General features: G+C 41.2%; 5 protein-coding genes across 7 annotated transcripts; 2 read left to right on the top strand and 3 right to left on the bottom strand.

Annotated features, from left to right (window-relative positions):
• Window positions 1-38: 38 nt before the first annotated feature.
• LOC111602727 (paired box pox-meso protein) lies at window positions 39-14,001 on the bottom strand. Its single transcript, XM_023319974.2, has 2 exons — window positions 13,488-14,001; window positions 39-1,492 (listed from the first exon to the last, which is right to left on the bottom strand). The coding sequence occupies exons 1-2, from the start codon at window positions 13,495-13,497 to the stop codon at window positions 480-482; spliced, it is 1,023 nt and encodes a 340-aa protein (XP_023175742.1). The 5' UTR covers window positions 13,498-14,001; the 3' UTR covers window positions 39-479.
• A 6,439-nt stretch (window positions 14,002-20,440) lies between these two features.
• Window positions 20,441-21,263, bottom strand: LOC111602770 (cytochrome c oxidase subunit 7A, mitochondrial). The gene is made up of 3 exons (XM_023320033.2): window positions 21,149-21,263; window positions 20,630-20,999; window positions 20,441-20,570 (listed from the first exon to the last, which is right to left on the bottom strand). The coding sequence occupies exons 1-2, from the start codon at window positions 21,164-21,166 to the stop codon at window positions 20,745-20,747; spliced, it is 273 nt and encodes a 90-aa protein (XP_023175801.2). The 5' UTR covers window positions 21,167-21,263; the 3' UTR covers window positions 20,441-20,570; window positions 20,630-20,744.
• A 59-nt stretch (window positions 21,264-21,322) lies between these two features.
• LOC111602769 (ADP-ribosylation factor-like protein 2) lies at window positions 21,323-22,184 on the top strand. Its single transcript, XM_023320032.2, has 3 exons — window positions 21,323-21,486; window positions 21,542-21,896; window positions 21,961-22,184. Exons 1-3 carry the CDS (start codon window positions 21,422-21,424, stop codon window positions 22,093-22,095), a joined length of 555 nt encoding a protein of 184 aa, XP_023175800.1. The 5' UTR covers window positions 21,323-21,421; the 3' UTR covers window positions 22,096-22,184.
• On the bottom strand, window positions 22,088-23,803 carry LOC111602768 (uncharacterized protein F21D5.5). Its single transcript, XM_023320031.2, has one exon. The coding sequence runs from the start codon at window positions 23,666-23,668 to the stop codon at window positions 22,106-22,108; it is 1,563 nt and encodes a 520-aa protein (XP_023175799.2). The 5' UTR covers window positions 23,669-23,803; the 3' UTR covers window positions 22,088-22,105.
• A 225-nt stretch (window positions 23,804-24,028) lies between these two features.
• On the top strand, window positions 24,029-24,531 carry LOC111602775 (cytochrome c oxidase subunit 7A1, mitochondrial). 3 transcript variants are annotated; one of them, XM_023320041.2, is made up of 3 exons: window positions 24,029-24,161; window positions 24,213-24,227; window positions 24,282-24,531. In XM_023320041.2, the coding sequence occupies exons 1-3, from the start codon at window positions 24,132-24,134 to the stop codon at window positions 24,489-24,491; spliced, it is 255 nt and encodes an 84-aa protein (XP_023175809.1). In that variant the 5' UTR covers window positions 24,029-24,131; the 3' UTR covers window positions 24,492-24,531. The 3 variants fall into 3 exon arrangements, with proteins under 3 accessions (XP_023175809.1, XP_023175810.1, XP_023175808.1); XM_023320042.2 differs by having other exon boundaries at window positions 24,285-24,531; XM_023320040.2 differs by having other exon boundaries at window positions 24,037-24,161; window positions 24,213-24,531.
• Window positions 24,532-24,634: the final 103 nt, after the last annotated feature.

Genomic DNA, 24,634 nt, shown 5'->3' on the forward strand with positions numbered 1-24,634 from the left:
ATACTTTATTATTTTCGTGAAACAATCAAAAAGTTGCTATAAATGTGAAAAACAAATGAAAATCTCCAGAATTACATACATCAAATTCGTTGAAACAGAGAGCTCCCCGGAGCCGTAGGTCGTGGCAGGCTGACATGACCTACCAGAAGTACGCTTAACTACTATCTAGATCCCTTGGCCAAAACATTCATCCAATAATTTCCGGAAATCTAATGCATTTCGGCTGAATTAATTGTTAAGTGTTAGTTTGATATTCAAGTGCGATCCTTAGTCTGAGCCTTAAACTAGTTTCGTATGTTTATCAAATATGTGTATGTATGTACGTAGGTACATCATACATATATATCCTACATCGTAGTTAAACCCTTCACTCATGCCTGACTAACAATTCGAGCTGCACTTACATAAATTGGACGCGATTCGAAACCAGTCCAAACTCACAATAACCGAACCGGGAGGAACTAAGATGGGCCGTTGCCTCATAAGCCGGTTGCCCCGGCCGTCATCATGCCTCCGTGATGGTGGTGATGATGCATGCCGCCATTTTGAAAGTACATGTAGTAGTTGTAGGGCGGCTGCTGTGCCGCCCCGCCCTCGCAGTCCAGGAGCGGCTGTCCACCGTTTGCGGCGCCCACTGGCGACGGCGTCATGGGCAACGGGGACACGGTGTTGCCCTGGCAGCTGGCGCGCAAGGCAACGGCCTGGTGATGTGCCAGAATGTCGGTCACTGAGTGCGACGAGGGCCAGTGGGCGGCGGCCACGCTGCGCAGCTGATGCGTCTGCCCCGCCTGCGGCGGCGAGGGGCTGCCGCAGGAGACGGCCTTCATGGTATAGGCAGCTGCCGCACTATACGGCTGGTATATGGAATTGTAGAGATGGGCGTGGGCGTGCGCATGATGTGCACTGGCCGCCACAGCGGCTGCCGTATGCTGGTGATGATAGTGATGCTGGTGCGCGGAGTGTGTGTGCTGAACGGCGTTGACATTGGCTCCATTGGGGTTGCCGCCGGTGCTGCTGTTGCCGTTGCTGCCCATGCCGATGGCTGCGGTACCAGGGCCAGCGCTGCCAGCTCCATGGTGATGACCTATGCTGCCCAGTTTGTTGCGCAGTATACGCGAGATGGAGCTGACGCTGGGCACATTCGTCTTGTCGCAGATGCCTTCGCTGAGCAACCGATCGCGTATCTCCCAGGCAAAGATGCCCGGATCGCGCTGCTTCAGCTCGCGTATGTAGTTGACCACCTTGGGTGTGGTGACGCGCGGCTTGGAGCCACCAATGGCACCCGGCAGTATGGAGCCGGTCTCATGGTAGCGCGCCAGTATCTTGGAAACACAGCCGTGACTCACGCGCAGCTGGCGCGAGATGTCGCAGGGTCTGATGCCCAGTCGAGCCAGCTCCACGATGCGCATTCGCGTCGCATTCGGCAGCGGCCGGCCGTTCACAAAGACGCCGCCCAGCTGATTCACCTCGCCGTACTGCGGGCACTGCGACTCTGAAAGGAGATGAAGCACAGGCCATTGAGTAAGTGTGTCTGAGTGCGAACAGAGAAAGCTGAAGCAATAACAACAACAGCTAATGAGAGGGCGAACAAAAGCACATTTGCGTCTAATTAGCTCCGGTTGGGAAGCCGGGAACGGGTCGAAGTGTATGGACTTCTACTTCGCCTGAAAATCGCTACACTTTGCTTCCCAGAACTGCGGATGTGGGTGTATAAGTCTATGCATATGTCTGTGTGACTCTGAGTGCTTGGATCTTTCCAAAGATTGCGGGAAGGAGAAGAAACCACATAAATGCGCCGAACGTGCGGAAATGCATTTTGTATATTGGCGCAGTGATTAGATTGTAGCTGTCCCAACGGTACGGGGCTTACCTATCTGGACAATTGATTGTCGATATAAACTTGAACTAATTGAGAAACTACGAAACTAAACTTATCAGAGCTTATAAATGCGAACTCCTAGCTAAATATTTTGTTATACAATACTTAAAACGAGGCAAAATATGGATATAATTATGGCTGCCACTTCTAGCTTTTGGGGCAGCTGCTTTGATTTCAAAAATAATGAAGACAGTTCCAATTTCTTAGTTTAAATTAATTTAGCCAGACTATGAGAAGTTTCTTAAATAAATATGATGAAATAAAAAGAAATATTTTTTCAATTTCTATAAGTTTTTAATCTATTTAATAATATATAGCCAGCAGGCAAATCACATTATATACATAAATTAGTTTAATTATATTTGTTGATAATTATATGAAGGTGGCTTTTGGCAATTGGTCGAATCACCTGCTCTGCTAGCTGCTGCGAAGCCACTTTCAATTTATTACAGTCATTTGAAAAAATTTGCACATCTGTGCCTCATGCCGTCGTCTAATTTAGAATCATGTAGTTAGCTTCATGTTACACAACAACAACAACAACAACAACAACAACAATATTGGCAAGATGAAGCAACTTTAACTAAGAACACGTACAGGGCCAGCAAAGGCCTCAAAGAGCGCCATAAAAATCACAATAGGGCTGCCGAGTTACACGCGCCACAAGTTGCAAGTTGCAAGTTGCAAGCAAGGAATCGAACAAAGACCACAAAACTGAAGAGTTGAGCGCGTAGAGAAGCAGCAAATGAGGGGGGGGGGGGGGGGAGGCGGAGGTGCAGCCGTCTGAAGAACAGAAAACAAGTGTATCGACCTCGATTGCTTTTCATTCATAACTGAAAATTGTTGCTAGTAGCTTAACGAGGCGCTCACCATTGCCATAATTAAAATACTGTGTTGGGACTGTTGCAGCTACTCGAGTTACAGTCCAAATTGGAAACCCTTCAGACACTTGTTGCCCCAACTGAGCTGGGGCAGGCGGCAGCAACAGACTGCATCGAATTTCATGTACTTTATGGCTATATGCATTTGCGCACTTGTCAATTGCACTTCGATCACTTTTTTCGCTGGGGCCATTCGCCAGACAAATGGGCCACGCGAAACGTGCAGCTGCATAAATAATCTACCTAGAGCGCTGCCAACAAAGTTCAGTTTCATTGAGCGCAGTGGCCCAGGCCTTGACTACATTAGATGCACACATCTAGCTAGACTAGTGTGAAAACCCAGCATCATAAAAGCAATTGCTATTTAGTTGGCTTATTGTTAGCAGACGCATTTGAGAAACAATAAACTCGCTGCGCTCTATAAAAGCGGTTCGATCCCGCACATCGCATGCCAGTCAAACTCAAGATGCCTGCCAGAACAAAACTTACTTTTTGGCTCTATTTGTGCCTCGCGCTCACCTATCAGGCGACGCAGGCATATCCTGTGGCGGAACGCTCGGCTAGAACGGTAATGTAATGATAGTCCAGCTCCGACTCGCGACCAACTCAAATATCTTTGCAGAAGAACGACGTCTATGACTGGATATCGAGCATATTCGGGGACTACGACAGCGATGATAGCGATTCGGAAGAGTATTGTGCGGAGCAAGTGATCTTTTCTGTGACTTAAATACTAATATGCCTTAACTCTGCAGTGATTTGTCGCAACTGCACGGTTATTGTGGGTCAGGCGAATAATGCAACCACTCTGCCTGCAGTAGCTGCGCCCACGCCTAATGGGGGAACTGCTGCACCTGTCGCAACGACTAACCCTGCCCAAGTTGCACCAGTTACGGTTACGCCTCCTCCTCCCGCTTCTTCTGCATCGCCTTCACCGGCCGCAGAAGAAGCGTCGCCAGCTGTACTTAGACGTTAATCAAGGATTTAGCTGATGAAGTAATTTAAGTTTCGATTTTCTTAATGGGATTTGGTATACGAAAAAGACACGAAGATGTCCGACATTTGTTGGACAACGATGCAAACTGTTTCTCTATTGTAAATGGTTGATGAATTGCAGCTGCAAATGTTGCATTTAATATAAATGTTGCGAAGAAAGAGTTAAGCCAAGTGAGTGCACCTTAGCATTATTATCCTACCCAAATCTCGGCCATAAGCATCCACTCAGCATTCAGCACCGCATCAAGATACACACAATTGTTTTGACATAAGTCACAACAAATCGGCTGGCGCTCGACGCAGACCCACACGCATTGCCGTCTGGTTGTGGTTCCGCTGTGGAGTGTTTGGTCCATTCAGCTTCAGGCTCGGTGGTTTCTCTTGCTGTATCTGTATCTGTGCAGTTTGCCGTCTTTGAACATTTCGCTTGGCATTTTCCCAGTGACAGCCAATGTGAGACGCCGGCAGCCCAACTTGACATTATGTTTGACATTTGTAATCTCGCGATCGTTAATTATTTTCGAATTGAGTTACAAAGGGGCCCACGTACGTTCAGAGCCACACAGGAGCAAATTTTCAAGTAACGCCAAAGATCAGACATTCGACAAATGTTCCCTTGGCCGTCCGTATTTGTCTGCTGCTTTCTTCTGTTTGCCTGCGCTCCGGCGGTATCTGTGCGTCTCCGTCTTCGGCTGCTTCGACTGCTTCGACTGCTCCGGCATTCGTGGCATCCGCATTGATAGCTGCAATTTGTTGCTCTACTCAACAACATTATCTTCGAGTGCTTGACTTTTGTGCTAAACGTTCATAAATTTGTCTCCACAAATATTTTCAGTTGTCTGCCGCAATGAATGGCGCTGCTCGTCGCATTCATTTTCCTCGTTTTTTTTTTTTTTTGACTTCTTTTTGTTGTAGATCAATGTTTACTGCGTCATTTTAATGGCTTTTCAAATACGCATGGCATCAATTTTGGGCAATTATTAAAGATTAATGGGCGCCAAAGTTGACCATTTGAGAGTGAAGTGCGTGCGCCTAGTTAATTATTATGTTGAGTTATGCATCTGGCGATAAGAACAGAAGCTTACTAGCCCGAAAAATTGCTGGACCCAATCACATTGAACTTGGGCTATAGATAAAGTTGCAACTGCTGGAGTCATATGCTTATCAAGTCAACTTGAGCCTGCACAGATGATCTTTAGCTTACGCTCAAAACTCAATGGTGACTTGTGATTTATGGGCAATGGGCATTAACATCCGGCCGGCTCGGAGTCAGCGCCTCCAGGCAAATTAGTCACGTATTTTTGCTATTAGCGCTACAATTAAATTCCCCATAATTCGCTTTCGATTGGGGCTCAAGATGAGTCAAGAACTTCCATGCAAACATTTTTGCGACGTGCTGCTTGTCCCAAATACAGATTTTGATAAGTTATTGCTAAATACGATGCTGTTTCTCCAATGAACACTTTTGGCCTGATCGAACTTAACATTTAGCTGCTAGATATAAGATGATCTCGTTAAAGAACAAGTTATACACCGGAGACCCCACAAAAACAATATATGAAAACAAAGTAAATACATATGTATTTAAAGATTCTATTGCAATGGGCGTGCGGAAAGCAAACACTACTTAGCTGAGAGTCCACGAAGATTTAGCTCTGAGCTACCGTCTCGTCTCGGCGCGTCGCGACGCGTCGCCTCGAATCTCCGTCGCCTGCTGTGACCCTTCCGATCGTGCCACAATGACCCGCTCTGCAGTGCCCGTCGGCGTTGCATTTCTGTTGTCTGGTGTTGGTCTTATTAAAGGTGCAAACATGCCACCGCCGTTGAGGATTCAAATTCGAGAGTCGCGTCGGTTACGATCAGAGGGCCAACGCATGATCGGGGCAGCTCCCAGCTCAGGTGCAGCTGAAGTGTTTGCCCGTTGCCGTTGGGTTTATTTTGCGTGTTTGTTTGCTTTTGGAAACCTTCGAATGTAGAGAGCCCACTTTTCACGTAGACATACTCCATGCTCCATACCTATGCATGTATTATTGTTTATTTAATTTTAAGTTACGCATAAAAAAAACACACACAGACAAAAGTGGGCTTGGGCTACTTTAATGCACGCTCTGGTCCATGTTTGCTGTGATGTCTATAAAAAATAAGTTCAACAGATAGAGCTACTTTGTCTCTAATGAGTATCCGCATCCTGGCATTTCCACCCGTCACTCAGCTAATCAAGGCAAACAAGACGACGAGCGATGCGATCGCCAACTGCTGATCCAAGTAGCTGTGCAGTCGCTTCTGTTAATGAAAAGCAAACACCTACGAAATGTGAAGAGCTCTGGCAAACAGCTTAAAAAATCATAAACTCATTTTTTGTTTTTGTTTTTGTCAGGGCCTAGCCTGCCCTGCCCTGAACTGCCAATATTTGCAGATGGATTTTGGTCTTATGACTCGATGCGGACTGTCATTATAGTCCTGCTGCGGGTCCTACGACTTCTGTGTGTGCGGGCAGCGGAAGTCGCTATCGGTAGCGGGTACAAATGGCTTACAAATGGCTCTGTTTGCATTGGAATCCTATACCCTGTCCAGTTAGCTGGCATCCCTTAAGGGAGAGGAGGGCTTTCGCCGGCTGCTTGCGATCCGCCCCGACGCAGACCATAAAAAGCTCAATTAAAATTGTCTATAAAGCGAAATTATAATTCATAAATTCTGGGAAATTGCCGAATACAATGGCAGCCACTGTTCTGCAGTCAGCAGTCGCGACGGCCGATAAACAAATTACAGAATGCTACAGCAAATGGAGTTGCAGCAGTTGCAGCAATGCGACTTTATCTGCGCTTTCTAATTCTCGGAATTGTGCAGCAACAAAAATGCGAAGATGGGAAAAAACTTTCGCTTTGACAAAAAACCGCTCAGAAGTTCCTTGGGCAATTAAATTTAGCAAAAGGCATGCCGCACTTGAATACACATAATATTTGTATATAAAAACGCCAAAGGTTCACCAAAAACTCACTGATGCATGCAAATCCAATTACAGGAGCAATTAACAAACTTTAACTAACTATAACTAATTAAAAATAATATTTTTTAAACAAAATACAGCATAAAATAATATATGCATATATTAACGTATTTACATTTATAAATAAATAAAATGTTCAATCAGCTAAGTGACTATCATATCAGTGTTCAGATTAAAGCAACTGAATGTGTGTGTGTGTGTGTGCGTGTGTCTTTTTATTTCCTACTTGACTCGACTGATAAGAAACGATTATACGTGCATATAGCCCATGCATACCCTGGTCGTTTATTGGTCTAGGCAATGAATTGAAATCTCTGTCTTTTGCAATTGTTTTTTATAGTTTAAGGCATAATAATGTGGTTTTGTCTGTATTAATGCTCGTTCACGAAGAGAACGAAGTATATTAGCTCTTGAAATGCTAGCATGAAGCAAATTTACTCAAGCTTAACCTGGGCAAATGGAATATTTCTTCAATATTTTATGATATGATTTATGACACATTTTAAGCTAAAGTTTTCAAATTCCATATCAAATCAAGCGAACCGAGAAAAACTATTTTTTTATCAAGCTATTGTTTGATAAACAAAAATATTATATATATTCAACTGAGCTAATATTTAATCCTTTTATAAGACCATAACGACCACTCCCTGATCACCTCTACAGACACAACTAACGATTTGCTAGTTTTCCAGGAAAATCACTCTCTGCTCATTTCTACAGATATAACTACAAATTATATGAGTGAGCAATGCGAGCGGGTATCAGGCAGTCAGTGAGGCCCGCTGGCAACGCCGCTTACTTATATACATTTGAAATTATTTGCTGACAGATTTGAAATGTCAAAAGGCAATAAACTAATTTCATGCATAATTGAAATTAACAAATTCAACAGACAACTGGCCATTTGGCCAGCTGATAAGCGATTTTCGTACATTTTTATATTTTGATGTCTATGCTATATACATTGTATTATTTACGACTTGGGATTATGCCATGGGCCATAAGCATTTAATCGACGATTCGCAATTCAGCGACCCCAAATAATGACATTAATAGAAATTGCAATTATTTTAATTAAATATCACCTCGAATTCAAGTCAATTAACACGTTTCCACCTCAAGCGAAGCATTCAACGCAAATTGCCATTGTAATTTTATCAGAATGTAGAAAAAGACTGACTAATTGCCGCAGCAGAGCCGCGAAATGGGACAAACTTTCAACGAGAATCAAATGCTTTAACATTTAACATTTAATATTTAATATTCAATATACAACAAAATGGCGGAAAATTCGAGTCGAATATTTTAGTCGACGCCCACAGAAATGGCAAATAAATTTGCCATGAAATGGCATCGTTTTATTTTATTTTATTCAAAGATGTTGTTTTTTATTTCTCGAATCGAGGACACGATTTGTTTTTGCGATTTCAGAGTCTATCCTTAGGGAGCAAAGCGCAGGGCCGCAGCTGCTGCGGAGCAGCTAAGAGAGCATGGCAAATTAAATTTCCTTTTTCACTTTTCATTTTATTTATTTTTCATTTCGTCTTTTGCAACTGCAAACTGCAATATGGCTGTGGCTGTGGCTGTGGCTGTGGCAATAAATCTTTTGCTCTTGGCAAGTGGTGCCCGCTGCCTTTGGCCACTGCCCGGGTCTACCAAACCATTTGATTGACAGTGCGCTGCCGCCGCCACAAGCTCAGGGGTTGAATTGTGGATGTTAATACCCTATAGTTTTCCGCTAACAATATATAGCTTAATATTAGTCATAAGCCTTAGTAGGACCTCGATCATAGCTTATAATTGTCATGTTTGCCATGTTTCAAAAATAAATTAAGATATACATAAAAAATATATAAATTATAATATTTAAAATAAAATTCTTAGCAAAAACAATTTTTGCTAAATTTTTCTATGATATAAAAATATTTTGAATCCCGTTATAAAAAAAAATCATTTTAAAAATGTGTAAAAATTCTGTAAGCGCAGAAAAATTACAAATGAAAATTGGCAAAAGAATTATTATTTCATGTATCGCTAACATATGAATATATTAGGACACAGTTAGAGCTATTAGCAAGTTGTTACAACTTTTTGATACTCTGCACAGCCAGCTGCAATGTGTGAAAAACATGTTATTGACAAGGGCAGTTCACCTGCAAGGGGTATCTAATAGTTGATCATCGCTTTACGCTAATTCTCTTCTTATTTGAAAAGGAAAAATGATTTGCATTTGCAATGCAGAAAAAATTAATTTAACAACTCAGTTGAATTCTGTTGAGGCTCGGCGGTTTTATTTCATTTTTCTCAACATTGCGTATACGCAGTGTTAGCGGATGTACATATAGGCAGAGACGCAGTACCCGAAACTTATAATGTTTGTTTTAAAAATAATTCTTGTATTTACTTGAGCATAGTGACGATTGAAATTCACGTTTAACATGATTTCATGCCAATATACATACTAAGTGCCTACATCAGAGCTTGTCGACAACTTTGCATTCGGAGCGTTTCACAATTTGCCGCACAATCGCATTTGTTTATCAGTATGAGTCTTCCCAGCAAGCGCCCACATGGGCTAGCCAAGAAGAAGGAAGCGTCTGACTGTCCGTCCATACGTCCCTTTGAACTGTCGCAATGTTATTCCCATTTAATCAGTAAGAGTTCAATTTCAAGCCTTATCAAGCTAAAAAAATAACAAAATTGTCATGTGTTTACTTAACATGATCCGATCTTTCATCTCAGCTTGTTGTTTGATGAGTCACTTAAATTTTAAGTTGATTTGAACTTAACTTTGAGCTATTCAATACAAAGGGGTTAAAAGGAGAGTCTGCTAGATCAAGATAGTTAATGATTTCTTTCTTTAACCAAGTCAAAGAACGCTTCAAGGTTTCTTGGGAAAGTCTGATTTTTTCTGTCTAAGATTTAATTTCTGCCTTTGAGGAGAATTGGGAATAGCAGAAGGAATCTTTAGGCAAGTTTTATTTAAAGAATTATTATGATAAATGTATTCAAAGTTTTGTTTCTTATAGTCAATACTGATTTTTTCTGATTAAGAACCTCTAGCCTCTAGTCAGTTGACCTTTCCCTGATAAAATGCTTATTTTAATAACTTCAATATTTTCAAATATGTTTTCAGAATATCTGAGAACTTTAAAATAATTAATTATTAATAACGGAAATTAAATGAATTTTTAAACAAGCAAGTGAAATTGAGAATTTTTGGTCAATGAGTATCAGGTTAGTCTCGGTATTTAACTCTATTAAAAGTATAATATTTAAGATGTTTTAAGTGAAAAACTAAAAATTTAAGATTTGGTAAATTTTGACTTTATTTAAAACTTTAATAATATTTTCTATTTATATGTTATATTTTAACTAAAGATCTTATTCTTTTTAAACTTCCAATAATAGACTATAACTAAATCTAATATATCGAATGTGTCTCATAAGCTTATCCCATTAAAATATCTAATTTTTTCCAGTGTCGTGATAAGTCTTAAATAAATAATTGATTATAAACAAGTTGCATTATATTGACTTGAGTACGTATAAATCTTAGATTCACTCGATGTCTAATTTATAAATTAAGCTCATTACTTTGTGTGGGCTGCGCCTTGAAGCACTTGCGCCACATGCCCAACGATCTCACCCTTGCCCTCGCTCTCGCTCTCGCTCCCGCCCTCGAACTCGCCCTCGCTATCGCCCTCACTGCGTGTGGATATCAAAAGTACATAAAACTAAATAGATTCCTTCAGCGTCAACAACTTTGTCTGTCAACAGAAATGAATGGCTCCATAAATCACGGCAGCCACCGCAAGCTGGCATTGCACTAGCGCCCAAGGCCCTGAATTGCACTAGGAACACAAAATATGACAGCGTCGGCTGCTATGCGCCGAACCTCGAGATGCTCGTACCCGTTCCCGTTGCCGGCGCATGTAAAAAGGGGCGCGCCCAAGACATGCTGCGCTGACTTCAATTACGCGTACCAAGAATGTGGACAATGCGAGCGCGCATTGCCGAAATGCATGGCAAGAGCAACTAAAGCAAAGACAAATAAACAAATCCAACCAATCATTGCCAATGTACTAGAACCGAATCCGCTGCGCACCCAGGGCAGGCATCTCAGCAGAGCTCGCCGCATACATTTTGGTTGCCCGGCGCACTTTGAACTCTGAGGCTGCGGTTCCGGTCGTAGGTCGTCGGTCGTCGGTCGTCGGTCTTCAGTCGTCGATCGTCGGTTCGATTCCCTTTGGGAATACCAAAGTCATCAAGGGGTTAGTCTTAGTCAAGTTCAAGCATCTGGCTTAGGCATCATATTGATGAGCTCGCATTAATTACTGCCCAAGGGGCGCCAACACGTGCCCCCTCTTGTGGCAGATGCAGCGATTAGAAATGCATTAAACTTATGTTAATGAGCAGAGTTTTGCCAGCCAAGCGGATGGCATTTGTGCAGAGCACATGGCACTTGTACTTGTCAAATGTCAGCAGATCCTTTGGGAGCGGCTCCAAGTGGGCGGCCATCAACATAATGAAATATACGCACCAGCTAGCAGCCAGCTGATTTAATTAAAGTCGCCTGTGCGGGCCACCGACGCCATATAATCAACTCAGTGAAGCGTTGACCAAAACTTGAACGCAATCAGGAATATCAGACGGAACCAGGAGTTTTTACGATGCCCTGACTGAACAGCTACCCATATATATCTAAATATATATGTATGTGTATGTGTACGTGTGTGTGTGTGCGCTTATATACAGTTCCATTAAGACGTGTACACATTGACGCGACTTTTTTCTCTCTCAAGTGTTTGCCTGCATTTGTGACCGTCTTGGTCGCAGTCGTCTTTGCTGTTGTTCTTGTGGTTGTTGTTGTTGTTGTTGCTGGCTTTTGTTTTACTGCCCATTTCTGTGATTTTAGCATCTCGCCACTGCGCCCGCTGGCAGTCTGTGGCAGGCTTTTATGTTTAGCTACCGAAGTAGATGGCTACCGGTAGCCGTTAGTCACGCATTTCTGCATCTACATAGCCATCGCCGCGACTCTGACTCCACAGACTCCGCTGGCTCCACTTCTGTGCCTGCAGCAGCGGCCAGACGCTCTAAGCAAACAATGCTGCGTACAAACAATATGTCAAACTCATCCAAAACCAAGTCATTAATGCATCCAAGTGGAAGATCCCCAGCTTGCAGTGCAAAATAATAGAATAGTTACATCGACTACAATTAGCATAAAAAAAGAATGTGAAATAGATAGCCTCGAAAATTATGAAAGTACTTAAAGAAATATATATAAATATATATATTAATGAGTTTACGTTTAGGCATTGTCTACAAAATAACACTTGAGACATTATTTTATATTTTAGAATATATTTTTAAAAGAATTTCTAATTAAATTTATTTTTATCGTATTTTGTCATTATTATTGTTTTTATTATAAATATTTATAACATTTTAGTTATGCATTTATAGAAATTTGATAAATTTCTGAATGAGATCAAAACTAATAAAACTAAAGTAAATACTTGAGACATTATATGTTATAAGAATATATTTTAAAAAGGATTTCTGACTAAATTTATTGTGATCATTTTTTTAATTATTATTATTATTTTTATTATTATAAATATGTTATTGAAATTTGATGAATTTCTGAATGAGATCAAAACTAACTAAAGCTAATATAAAACTTATGACTTTAATTGCCTAGTAAAAAATATTATTTCAAGTATAGAATATGGCTTAGAAATTGAAATAATTCTTTCGGGTAGGGCGATAGTAGAGCCTTGAATAAGTTTATTGAATTAACATAGGAAGGAAATAACTTGAATAACTTATATTACGAGGACAAGGAAAAGAGAAAAGTTTATATATGATAAAACTATTTCATAATACGAGTATGTGCACTTGCCTCAGCGCATGCCAAAATATTGAAATTGCTTTTGTTTTGAAGATTGCGCTGAAGCTAAAGTGTGGATCGATATGTCAACAAATCGGACAGGTAAAACCAATTTGTACATGGCTTTTGGCCAGCTAAGTTATGCGGGCTTTTATTTTTATACCACTTGATTTTTGGGCCAAAGCAAATGGACAAACAGAGACACGGACACTTGGCGGCAAAAGTGAAGACCGCACGATAAACACTGTGGCACAGACCACAAACATTACAACGATCATTAGTTAAATTAGAGGCAATGGCTCCGTTGCCCACAGCGACATTTTCTACTTCGCCCATCTGCAGCCAAAGCAAACAATTGACATTGCTACCGGGAGGCTGTCGATCATGCGCAGAAGGCGGCAAGCGGCAGGCGGCAGGCGGCGACAGCAACACTGCTCACCTTTGAAACGAAAATCAAAAAGCAAATACGACTGTACCGAAAAGTGTCTTGGACTTGTACTCAACGGTAGCTGCTCTTTGTTTGCATTGGACATTGCGAGACCGAGTCAGGTGCTCACTTGGCGACTGGGTTAGCAGGATGTAGCATGCGCCGAGCCACTTTACCCATGTCCGTCTTACGTATGACCACGAATTTCCCCACTTTATAACTGAAGATGTGTTGCAGCTAAGCCAATAAGTGCCGACGGTTTTAAGACTGACGGATCTAGCTACCAATTTGGGAACATTTATGAAAAAGATTATCGCAATACAAGCTGGCTGTATTGCATTGCTATTAAATGATTATGATTATGAGCCAGATCATTTGATTTCATAGGCTCAACATACCTGGATCCATCTCCAGATTAAAGAACTCCACAATGGTATCTGCTTTAAGCTATCTCTGCTGATCTCACTTAACTCCAAATCCACGTTGATTACTTTCCCTTCGCGCTCGTTCGACGCTTATATATATAAATTTTATTTAATTATAATCGAGTGGAAGGGTGTTTGGGTTAACCGTTTTATAATTGCACTTGGCCGTATTGTTAGTTTCAATTAGGGCATGAAATTTGCACAAATTATCGGCGCTTGTTAAAGGCGCGACGCCAGTTGGGTTGCCTGATTGGATTTCGATTGGGTTGGCGTTTCGCTTCGTTTTAGAGTTGCTTTTGGTCGAGCTAGTTGTACACAGGTGAGTTGTTGAACCACAACTGAAAATCTGATTAGCACATTTTGGCAATAGATCTTTGACTTTTGTTCAAAAATTATCACACACTTTTCACACCCGACTTTTTTTGTCACTTTAGATTGAATTTACTTTTATAATTTTATGCAATATAATAATAAGCATAATCGGTGGCCAGGTATTTGCCATTAATTAATTATGCCGACATCGATTTCGAGCACACATCTAGCACAAAGATCGCACTTATTCTTGTCACATGCAGTTCCGCATTAAAATCCAATTGCCCGTTTCTTGCTTGCTTTTCGCTAGTGATCCGTGATCCGTGATCCGTGTGGGAGCAGCGCGCGTTTCACTGGCACAGTCACAGCTCCAACTTGTTGTTGTTCATCACCCGTGTCTGCCGCGACTAACGGTCGCTCACGTTCATCAATCCACAGCCACATGCGAAAAGAACCAGCAGCCAAAGCTAGCAACGACGGCGACAGCGACGCAGCATGCCAAGATCTCGTTCTCTCTCCTTCTATCATTCTCTCGCTCTCCCGGGCTCAACGCCTGACTGCAACTGTATTTGTGTGTGAGTACGCTTGCTTATGTGTTTCCTCTTCACACTCGCATTCATGTCGCACACACTCTCACTGAGGGCGGCGATCGCTTTGTATTTGTTGGTTTTAATGGCGCTGCTGCTGTGTGTTGGTGTGCGTGTGTTTAGTTGGCTGGCAAAATAACAAAAATGAAGAATGTCTGTTAGCGAACAGGAGCGCACGCAGTTGAGCGAGCGCCCAACTAATGAGAGCACTAGCAATTTAAATGCTTTTTTTCTCTTGCTCACAATATATAAGTTATTTTTCAAGACAGTGTCTAGATGAAGAGGAGCTTATATATTTACCATTAAATTCAAATCAAACAGAATAACATCCACAATTACCCGCGGTCCGCTTGTGTATCCCGATAGCGATACATGTATGCATATCTATGTGTGCATGTTTCTTGTGTTTCTTTTAGTTGTGCGCTCGTATCTCAGCTGCGCACGAGTAGTCTGCTCTTGTGACTCTGACTAACCATACGCAACCGGGCGGAGTTAATTTTTGAATGCTTGAATGGCCAATCTGAAGCAAGTAAGCGTATCCGTAGCGTTCCGCAGTGTGCCCGAGCGATGTCATGACTTTTTAGCATCACACACATACTGAGGCCTGCAATATGTCTGCAGCTGGGAGGCGGGGCCGAAGCAGACCGCCTAGTTCGGCATCGCCTTTTAGCTGATGATCGCGTGCATCTATTTTTGCTTCATTAACAAAATCGTATCATTAGAGCGATCGTTGTTGCTAATAAAGCGGCGCAGGGCCATATCCCTTTTCGCATCTGCCCAAGCAGGAGGGGGTCATGGCCCGCTCCACCTTGTCTCTGGTGCGGCTGCTGGGATGCTGCATTTCGATTCTAGCCGAGGCGTTCTGTTTCGCATGGTTAGACTTAATTATAAGAAATGTTGTTGTCTTCATATCATTGTCACTAATATTTTATTTCGTCATTTAATGGTTGCTGCCAATTTTCGTTGTCGTTCACTCATTAGAATTCCACCCGTCCCATGCCTCGATTTTTCTCTCTCTCTCTCTCTCGCAATTAAGTTCGCATTTCCATCTGGCTCTTTGCGTGCCAGTATGAGTGAGCGAGAGAGCGACCGCGTTGCGATTGTGTGCACTGCACGCACACATTCGCGCCAACCAGTTGGACACGCCTCCTTGCGATCGCTTTGCCCTACCTGCGCGCACCTTTTGTTGCGGATTCAACTCTCTGCTCTCTCGAAGTCGAGCTGTGATGTTCGCCATTGTTTTGTTGCGATTCTGTTCAGCTTTTAGAAAATAGATGAATATAATAATGGGCGATTCCTAAAATTGTATTCCGATCAACTGAAAAATTAGCCATGCCAACAAATACCATATTTATAAATGCCAACCTCCTCTGCAATTCTCATATATTTCAATAAGAATTGAGCCTTTGTTTTTAACTACTCTAGTATTAACAAGTTTTGATTATCACATACTTTTTGTATTGTTTTGTTTTCTGCCCGATCTCTTTTAGAATCTATTTATTTTGTGAACAATTTAATTCTTTACTTATTGACTAAAATACTAAATAACCGATTTGTTATAGGAAAATACACTTAACACATGCATACTTATTTTTGTATACTCAGTGGTATGTATGTATGTAAATGCACATACATATGTGCATGTAAAGAGGTATGTATAAAAAAATGTTCACTCTATACCCCAAATTTAAAAATAAAAGTATATTGAAATTTAGAAAAAAAATCTTTTCAAAGATTCTCATGAATTGAAAGTATGACTTCATATGCTCTAGCTTATATTATGGGCCTTACATTAATATGTTTTCCAGCCAATCATTTAAACTGAACATAAGTGTATATGTGTGTGTGCCTACATCTATCTATATGTATGCTTACATATCAAAGACTGACCGCAAATAAACAAAATATTCTTATTTGTAGTGTGCCCTACTTTGCGATTCTCATGAATTCCAGTAAAATACGCGACATTTCAGACTTTAAAATTATGTAAGTTGTATGGAAAGACAAATAAAGTTTATTCTTTTAATTTATTTGTGTATTTAGAGACACGTATATTATATTATATTAAATACATATATTTACATGTCTAATCATATATAAATATTCATAAAAAATATACAAAATTGCGATTTTTTTAGTTTTATGATTTCCGCCTTCTTTATTTCATGTATCTTATATTTTCGATGTTTTACTATCTCTGAAGATTTTAACTATATTTTTATTTAAAAAAAAAACAAATTGCTTTCTTAAATTTTTAGTAATAATATGATATTTTTGATCTCAAGTTACAAACCCAAAAGTTGACAAAAAAAAACACATTATTATAATAATTAGCCACATGCGAAAATTAAAAGCTCCATACCACGAAGACGATCCCAAGACGGAGGCGAAGACAAAATTATCTGCGTTTAACAAATTGGGGAAGATGCTTTGAAGCTGCCGCCAGCAGCGACAAATGACAAGCATAACAAATGAATATTATGCGTTTTACTCTTGCTTATTTTTGTCTTATAACACCCAACAATAACAACAACAACAACATCGCAAAGCCGAGACAAACAAAAAATATGCGCAACACTTGAGAAAACAAAATACGAATCCGTAACAGAGGCAGCAGGAGCAGAGAGCGGGAGCGGGAGCGGGAACAGGAGAGTTCAAGTGTCGTGAAGTGGGCGAAATGTGCTATAAAATTGACACATTCAGAGCAGTGTCTAAATGCCGACTCAAATGCTGCGTCGCCGCTTACATAACACTAAAGGCAAAGGGTGTAAGCGCTGGACGGAAGCGTCGAATTGTCTACGCCAGCTACGAGCGGGCACTTAAGGTGGGTTGGACAGCGCTGGAGTGGGGGTTCCAGCTAGTCAGTGATGAATATGTTGTACATCGGTCGGCGGCCACTTGAGTGTTGCGTCCTTTGTCGTGGACATTAAATGGCTCAGCGCAATTGCAGTTAACGATGAATTATTGGAATAAGCCTGAAGCGGCTCACTTGAGAGGCAACGCACCGCGACTGTCACCTGATCCGAGAGGTTTTCGCACCCGCGCACGGCTAACGACCCAATGAAGTTGTTCGTAATGTTGCGCGCTAGGCTCGTTGGACAGGACAAGTCATCGGCTGTGTGGCAGACGTGGACACATGTTTCTACTTCTCATCGGTTTCAAATTCACAGGCCAAAATATCTTCCTCGCCCATTTCTCCGCGAGTTGCTGGAGCAACGGGAAATGGGAAGCGCATCTTTCACGCTGATTTGAGTTTGTTGTTGCCTGTTTCTATTTCAAGTTCCCATTCCCATTGTCTGGGGGGCGTTATGGTTTATAAAATTTCGAAATTCACATTGGGTATTTTTAAGAGTTTACTTTTCCGGCGAGCATGCCGTCTGTTGTTGCTTGTTTATCAAAACAGAATCCCCAGACTCAATCATGTATACGATTTATATGAAAATGCTGTTGCTTTAAAAGTTAATTAACATTATAAACAAACAATTAAATTATTATTCTACAAATGGGAACATCTCTGATATCGCTGACTGCATCAGTTGCAGTTATTTTATTTGGATAATTAAGCATGCTTCGTTGCTAGATTCAGTTCGATCTTCGCCTTTAACAAATACTTAAGCAATATTTATATTTTGATTGTATTTTGTGTATGAAGTCAGTTAAACATGCATTTATAATGCGCGCCTATTTGATGTTTTTCGTAAATTATATTGTTGGTGTTAATTAAAAACCTTCTTCGACGGTTTACTCAGGCCAGTTAGACATGAGTCGGAAGCAACAGTGAAGCCGCGGAGCTGCCAAATGTTTCACTGGCCGTGGCAGTTGGAATGAGTCGCCAGGCCTAACCTGTGCCAGGGGCACGGCTTTGTGGTTTCAAACAATAATTAAAAGCAAATAAACAAGATTTGTTCAACGGCTAATTGAAGCTCAAATAAATCAAAAATTTAACTAAAAGCGTCGCTCAAGACCACCCAGAAAGATCGTGCCCGAGCGCTGGCAAAAAGAGTTGAGTTGTAATCGAAGTGTTAATAGGCCAAACTGGTTTCGTTTTGGACATGTTGGGCATGTTGTGGGACGTGCCTGGCTAGATCGATCGATGCACAAAAATTGCTGGAAGCCAAGATGACAACCGAGATGACAAAAGACGAAACGTTGACGTTGCTCACTCATCGGCCGTTCATCTGAGAGTTGTCGAGATTTGCCGCCGAGCAGAGTCGCAGACAGAGGCTGCAGCAACGAGTTCGCTTCACGGCGGTTGCACTTGAATGCTTCAACGACATTCTGATTTGTGGTTGCGGCTGCTGCGGCGGTGGCTGCAGGCTGCAACTGCAGAGCATTGGCACAGGCAATGGCCTGGGAGACGGAGAGCGTGCGCCGTTTGCCCGGCAATATTTCACGTTAAAATAAAACTACAAATTTATCTATTCCGTAGTAAAAACAAACAAATGCAAAACGATTCAGAAAAAGGTGAAAGTTTTTAGTGCCATAAGCACACGCACTCGGTCTCCGCATATTAGACTCCCGAGCGGGATCTATGGGGGTTGCAACGGCGCTTTTCCTCTCCCTCTGTGTGTCTATCTCACTCTAGCTTGCTCCATCAAAGCGCAGCACAGTTAATTTCAATATGGCGTCGCAGTCGTTTCCGCATGGCGATGCTCAGATGCCGATGCTGATGCTGATGCTGATGCTGCCGTTGATAGACGCGCTTTAAATGCATAAAATTGCTGACTATAAATAACATTTAATGAAACACATTTTTCGATTCTTGATTCTACACGCTACTTCCCGCCCTTTTTTGTATGCCCGCGCTCATATTGTTTTTGGCAAAGGATTGAAGCAAAACATTTAGCTTCGCATCTTCTATGCGTTTTGAGTTATTATTGTAATTTGGCTGTGGGCAGTCGTGTGGAACGGAGCCGGAGCCGGAGCCGGAGCTGGGCCCTCACTCGTCATAGTGATGCTGTTGATATTCTAGATCCTGCTGCAAGCCATGTACTAGTTGGAATTTTGTCATATACACATTTTTCACAGTCTGTGAAATATAATAAGTTTGCGACAAGTGTTCATTATTTTTGCAGACCAATGCACAATTAATTAAGAGGGCATAGAAGATAGATCTTTCCTAATTCGGCTGAAGCTGTATTTACAATGTGATCCAGAGGAGATTGCCGATTCTATGTATTTCAACTAAATACTAAACCACCTACACACACACACGCACACACATACATCCGTCCAAAATATGTTAACGGTAAACTCGCGTTCATTTTTATGCGCTTCGCGTGCACATCTCAAAATTTAAATGTGCCGGAACGGCAAATGAAATAGCAAAATAGTTGTTCTTCGACTTATTGCGCCCCGCCCACCCATCCACACACAAGCACAAGCACACACACACACACATGCAGATAGAAACTAACAGAAATATGCAAGCATGTGTAAATTGCACTGAAAAACTCTTAAAATAGCAATATTTGTGTTTCCCTTTTTTTATTTTAAATGCTTTAGTTTTATTTAAGTGTTTATGGAGAAATAACTAATGAAAACGCCTTAAATTGCACATTTCGCTGCACTTCTGTGGGCTTTTTCTTCCTTTTCTTCTTCTCAGTTATTAATAAATACGCAGTGTGCTGACTGACTCTATGTATATGTGTGTGACTGTGTCTGTCTGCGTGTGCATGTGTGTGTGTGCTTGGCAATGTGTGTTAAAGCGCAGCATGATTCGCTCGATTTAAAATACATTTCCATGCCAAAGGCAACGCGCCGAGTTGCCGCCCTTTGATTTATAAATCGGACTCCTCGCCACATCCAACGCAACACATCGACACAGCGGCGGCAATTTTTATTTTGTCGCACAGTTTTTGTTTACTTAATGTCAATGCAATTAAATTTTCTGTTCTTTTTATGTTAACCAAAAAAAAAATAAAGTTCGGCAAATTTATAGTGAAAAATAACCATATGGGCCACAACAGCCCAATCCGAACATAAGGCTCAGTTGTATAAATTGCAGAAAAGAAACATCTTGTAATCTTCTTAGTTTACAGCCAAGATCTTATATTTCCACGCTTGAAATGCTTTTGCGAATGTTTAGTTACACTTTGGACTTAATTATCCCAACACAAGCAACACAATCTAGAGGTTGTACACCAGGGTTTTGTCTCTGCAAGTTTATAACAAATTATGAAAGGTTCTAGAAAAACTTATGAATTACGTACTTACACTATCAGGACACAGAAATATAAGGTGACTACGCTGCAACACATATGCCGGAGATGGGGTTACGGATTTGCTGGTAATGGCTTAGCTTAAAGGGTTAGACTATACTGCTTGCGCCTTATTCGTCCTTCTGGGGCACGCTGAGCTCCCAGAAGAGCTTGCCCATGCCACCAATACCGACCAAAGCAAGCGCCATGGTGACGCGATAAAGCACATTATCAACTGTAGAGCCCTTTAGGAAAACGGGCTTACCGTCCTTCTTCTGGAAATGCTCCTGCACCTTACGGATTTCGAAGTAACCCTTCTCAATCTGATCCTTGCTTGTCGCTGTTGCACGACGAGAGGCGGAGGTAGCAAAGCTACGTACGACGGCCTGTGATAACAAAATGTGCGGTTAGTTTGTAGTGCTCCAATAATCTTACGTAATTGAACCATAATATATCCATTCTTCCAGAGATATGGCTTCAATGAATTTGTGTCTTCATAGTCTACATATAATATATATGCCCCATTCATACTCACTCTGGACAAATTCATCATTTTGCTAGTTATTTTTGTTTTTAGCAACCGAAATACAAATAGTACGAAGAGCTGAGCGAAAAATTCACGGGCCTCAGATTATGACAGCTGTTTGACGTTTTTGGAGAACGGAGCTGCCACACTGTTTTTCAAATGCCATTCTCATTATTTGCCATTCACAATAAAATATATTGAATTACTCCTCTTAAACCTACAACTGTTTAATGTAAACTGATTTATTATTTTTAAATTACAAAATATCAGTGAAAGGGCGCTATGGGCTTCTTAACAGTTCTGAAAAAGATGCGTCAAAAAGAAAAGGAGATGCGTATTCTATTGCTGTAAGTTCCTGCACTCTGAAGCATATTTGTGATTCATGTTTCTATCCTTCTGAAGGGGATTGGACAACGCAGGAAAAACAACTATATTAAAACGTTTTAATGGCGAACCCATTGATTCAATCTCGCCCACTCTGGGATTTAATATTAAGACACTAGAGCACAACGGCTATACACTTAATATGTGGGATGTGGGTGGACAGAAGTCGTTGCGTTCCTACTGGCGTAACTATTTTGAGTGTACAGATGGTCTTGTCTGGGTCGTCGATAGTGCCGATCGTATGCGCATGGAATCGTGTAAGGAAGAGATGCAAGTGTTGCTTCAAGAGGAGCGCTTGGCTGGGGCAACGTTACTTGTCCTGTGTAATAAACAGGATCTACCCGGCGCCTTAAATTCAAATGAAATTAAAGAGGTATTGGAGTTAAAACATTTATTTTGATTATGAATATAAGTTTATTGACATTTAATGGCTACAGATACTAAGTTTGGATGACATCACCACGCATCATTGGCTGGTAGTCGGAGTAAGCGCAGTAACTGGAGAGAAGCTGCTAAGTTCCATGGATTGGCTTATAGATGATATTGCTAAACGAATATTTACATTGGATTAAACGCTAATGGCTACTTCTCTACCAAATACATTTTGTATAATTTCTCATCATCCTCACTGGAAAAGCTTGGCTTAAAATTCACTTTGTGAATTGTGACAAACCCTTCATCCATAGTTGGCGTTTGATATTTCTTCTTCATCATGTTGAATACCATATCATTAATGGAAGAATGATCAGTTTCCAAGAGTTCTCGATAAGCAATATTGTGTTTTGCCTGCGCTACTGACACATTCATAACAAAGCAACGACACGGAATTTGCTTCTCCATAGCCAGGGTCAAAAACCTCCTGCGTGATGCCACATCCACATTGGTATTATCCACTACACATGACTTACCAGCGATTAGTGCACGCTGACAAGCATTTAGGCATGCCTGTGTGGTACCTAAAGTATCTGCATTTATGATTTTGTAGCCTTTGCTTCCAAGCACCTCGGCACAGAAGTGACTCTTGCCAGAACCCGGAAGACCAACCATAATAATCATCTCGCATTTGCTCGTATTAAACTGAACATCATCGGGTTCAAACTGTGCAATTTGATCGTTCACACTGCTGGGATCGAAGTCTGGTTTGTTCCAGTGCTCTGCTCGTTTACCCAAAAAATGCGACTCGGGCGTGTAGAAACAGACTCCCACATTTGTGGCAAATAGACGATCTGCTAAGGAATGATCCTTCCGTTGTTTAGTAGCGCCTTTGCCTGTCTCTGGTCTGCCAGCTGCATCGCCAACGAAGAAGCAACGATCCAGTTTAATGGCGACGCTCTCATTCATCTCACTGAGCAGATGCTTCCACATGCCTGGTAGCGGCTTGCGATAGTAACCATCGCCTATAGCAATAAACACCTGCACCGGTACACCCAACTTCTTAACTATATTCTTGACTTTCACCTTAAAATCGTCGAGACTGACTTTGCCACGCGCAATGCCACCCTGATTGGTGAAAAAGCAAATCTTGAATCCGTCCTTATGCAAACGTTGTAGCTTCTGTGGCACCTCGGGATATATGATCTGCCAATCATCAGTATTCTTCGGAAATACATTTCCCGATTTTGTCTTAATAATAGTGCCATCCATATCATAGGCAGCTATCTTACTGGAAGGAGTCAAACCAGCGCTGTTATAGATTAACATTTTACCATTTGCGACAGAATCCCATTTCTCTTCCTTTATGGCAATGTCCATTCCAATGGATGCTCGCTGCTCTGTGGTGGTCTCTGCGCTGTCTTTCTGAAGCTCTGGTGCTGGGTTAAACACCACCTCGTATGGATGACGGCCATAAACAATTTCCAATAGGTCACCATGCCTAAGCTCACATTCCGTGTGATACATAGCCATGGCGCCATTAATGCCACAAGGATTGACACCCAATACCTTCAACTGAATGCGTCCAAGTTCTAAATTCACTTGCAATCGAAGCTGTTTCTTGGAGCAGCGTGCATCACGGATTCCAGTCTCCTTGCAGCGTCCCAGTACATTGTCACCACTGACCAAGTGTATGGCACTATGCTCGGCCTCCATGGGCTTCAGTGTGCAGATTCTCGCTACGGAGCGATTTAAGTATTTGGCCAAAGCCATCGTTGAGAATTCGTATATATTTTTTTATACTTATACTTTTTATCTGTTTAAGTATACGTCTTCTACACAGAAATTTTACAACTCTTTTAGAAGTGAAAGATTTTTACTTTATGGATGTATAACATATTAAATCGATTCTTGATATATACATGCGCGATAATTTTATTCAACAGCTACATCAATATAAGCGTTATCGATATTTGGCGCAACCATTTTCAAACTTATGCAAATAACTAACTAAGCTTAATTGTAGCTTAGATGTTTTTCTTTTTAATTGATTTCCAGATTAATAACACATTAAAAAACATGTGTGTAATAGTAGGCATTTTTTAAATTGAATTAACGTAGAATAGTGGAGCAGTTTTAAAACTTAGTATACTATGTGAGCCATCGGACTCGTTTCTAAAATTAACATTTATTTGTAAAAATTAAAATTATCTTCTTTCACAAATTTACTTCCACAATGCAGAGGAATCTGATTAATAAATTGCGTGTATGTATTAGTAGCTAAGCATATATTCAGAAACTAATTAAGAGTCCATAGCCTCTTTTGCGACAGGTCAGTGGATGTTACTCTATAGCACCGACGCTTGTCTTGACTCGTTCCATTCAGCAGTCTCCGATTAAGATGAGTGAAGCAGGAGGTGCAAAGATAACACCCAAGATGGCGAACCTACAAAAGAAGTTTCAAGAAGACAATGATAAACCTGTATTCCTGAAAGGCGGAGGCATGGACAATATTTTATTCATATTGACCCTTGTGCTTTGCGTCGTTGGCGTTGTTGGCGATGTACTTCTATGGTTTAGCTACATATTAGCCTGATCTAAGATAATGTTTAATTAAAGTCGTTCATATCACAGAATAAGTTAATCAAGCTCAACATGTGGTAATGTTACTGTTCAAAATAACCTTTTTTAAATTTTCATATTAATGTCATACCAATTAAGATTAAGACAGCAGCATTT

Source organism: Drosophila hydei, unplaced genomic scaffold, assembly GCF_003285905.1.
Source record: "Drosophila hydei strain 15085-1641.00,03,60 unplaced genomic scaffold, DhydRS2 tig00000063-arrow-pilon, whole genome shotgun sequence".
In the NCBI taxonomy this organism is placed as follows: Eukaryota; Metazoa; Arthropoda; class Insecta; order Diptera; family Drosophilidae; genus Drosophila; species Drosophila hydei.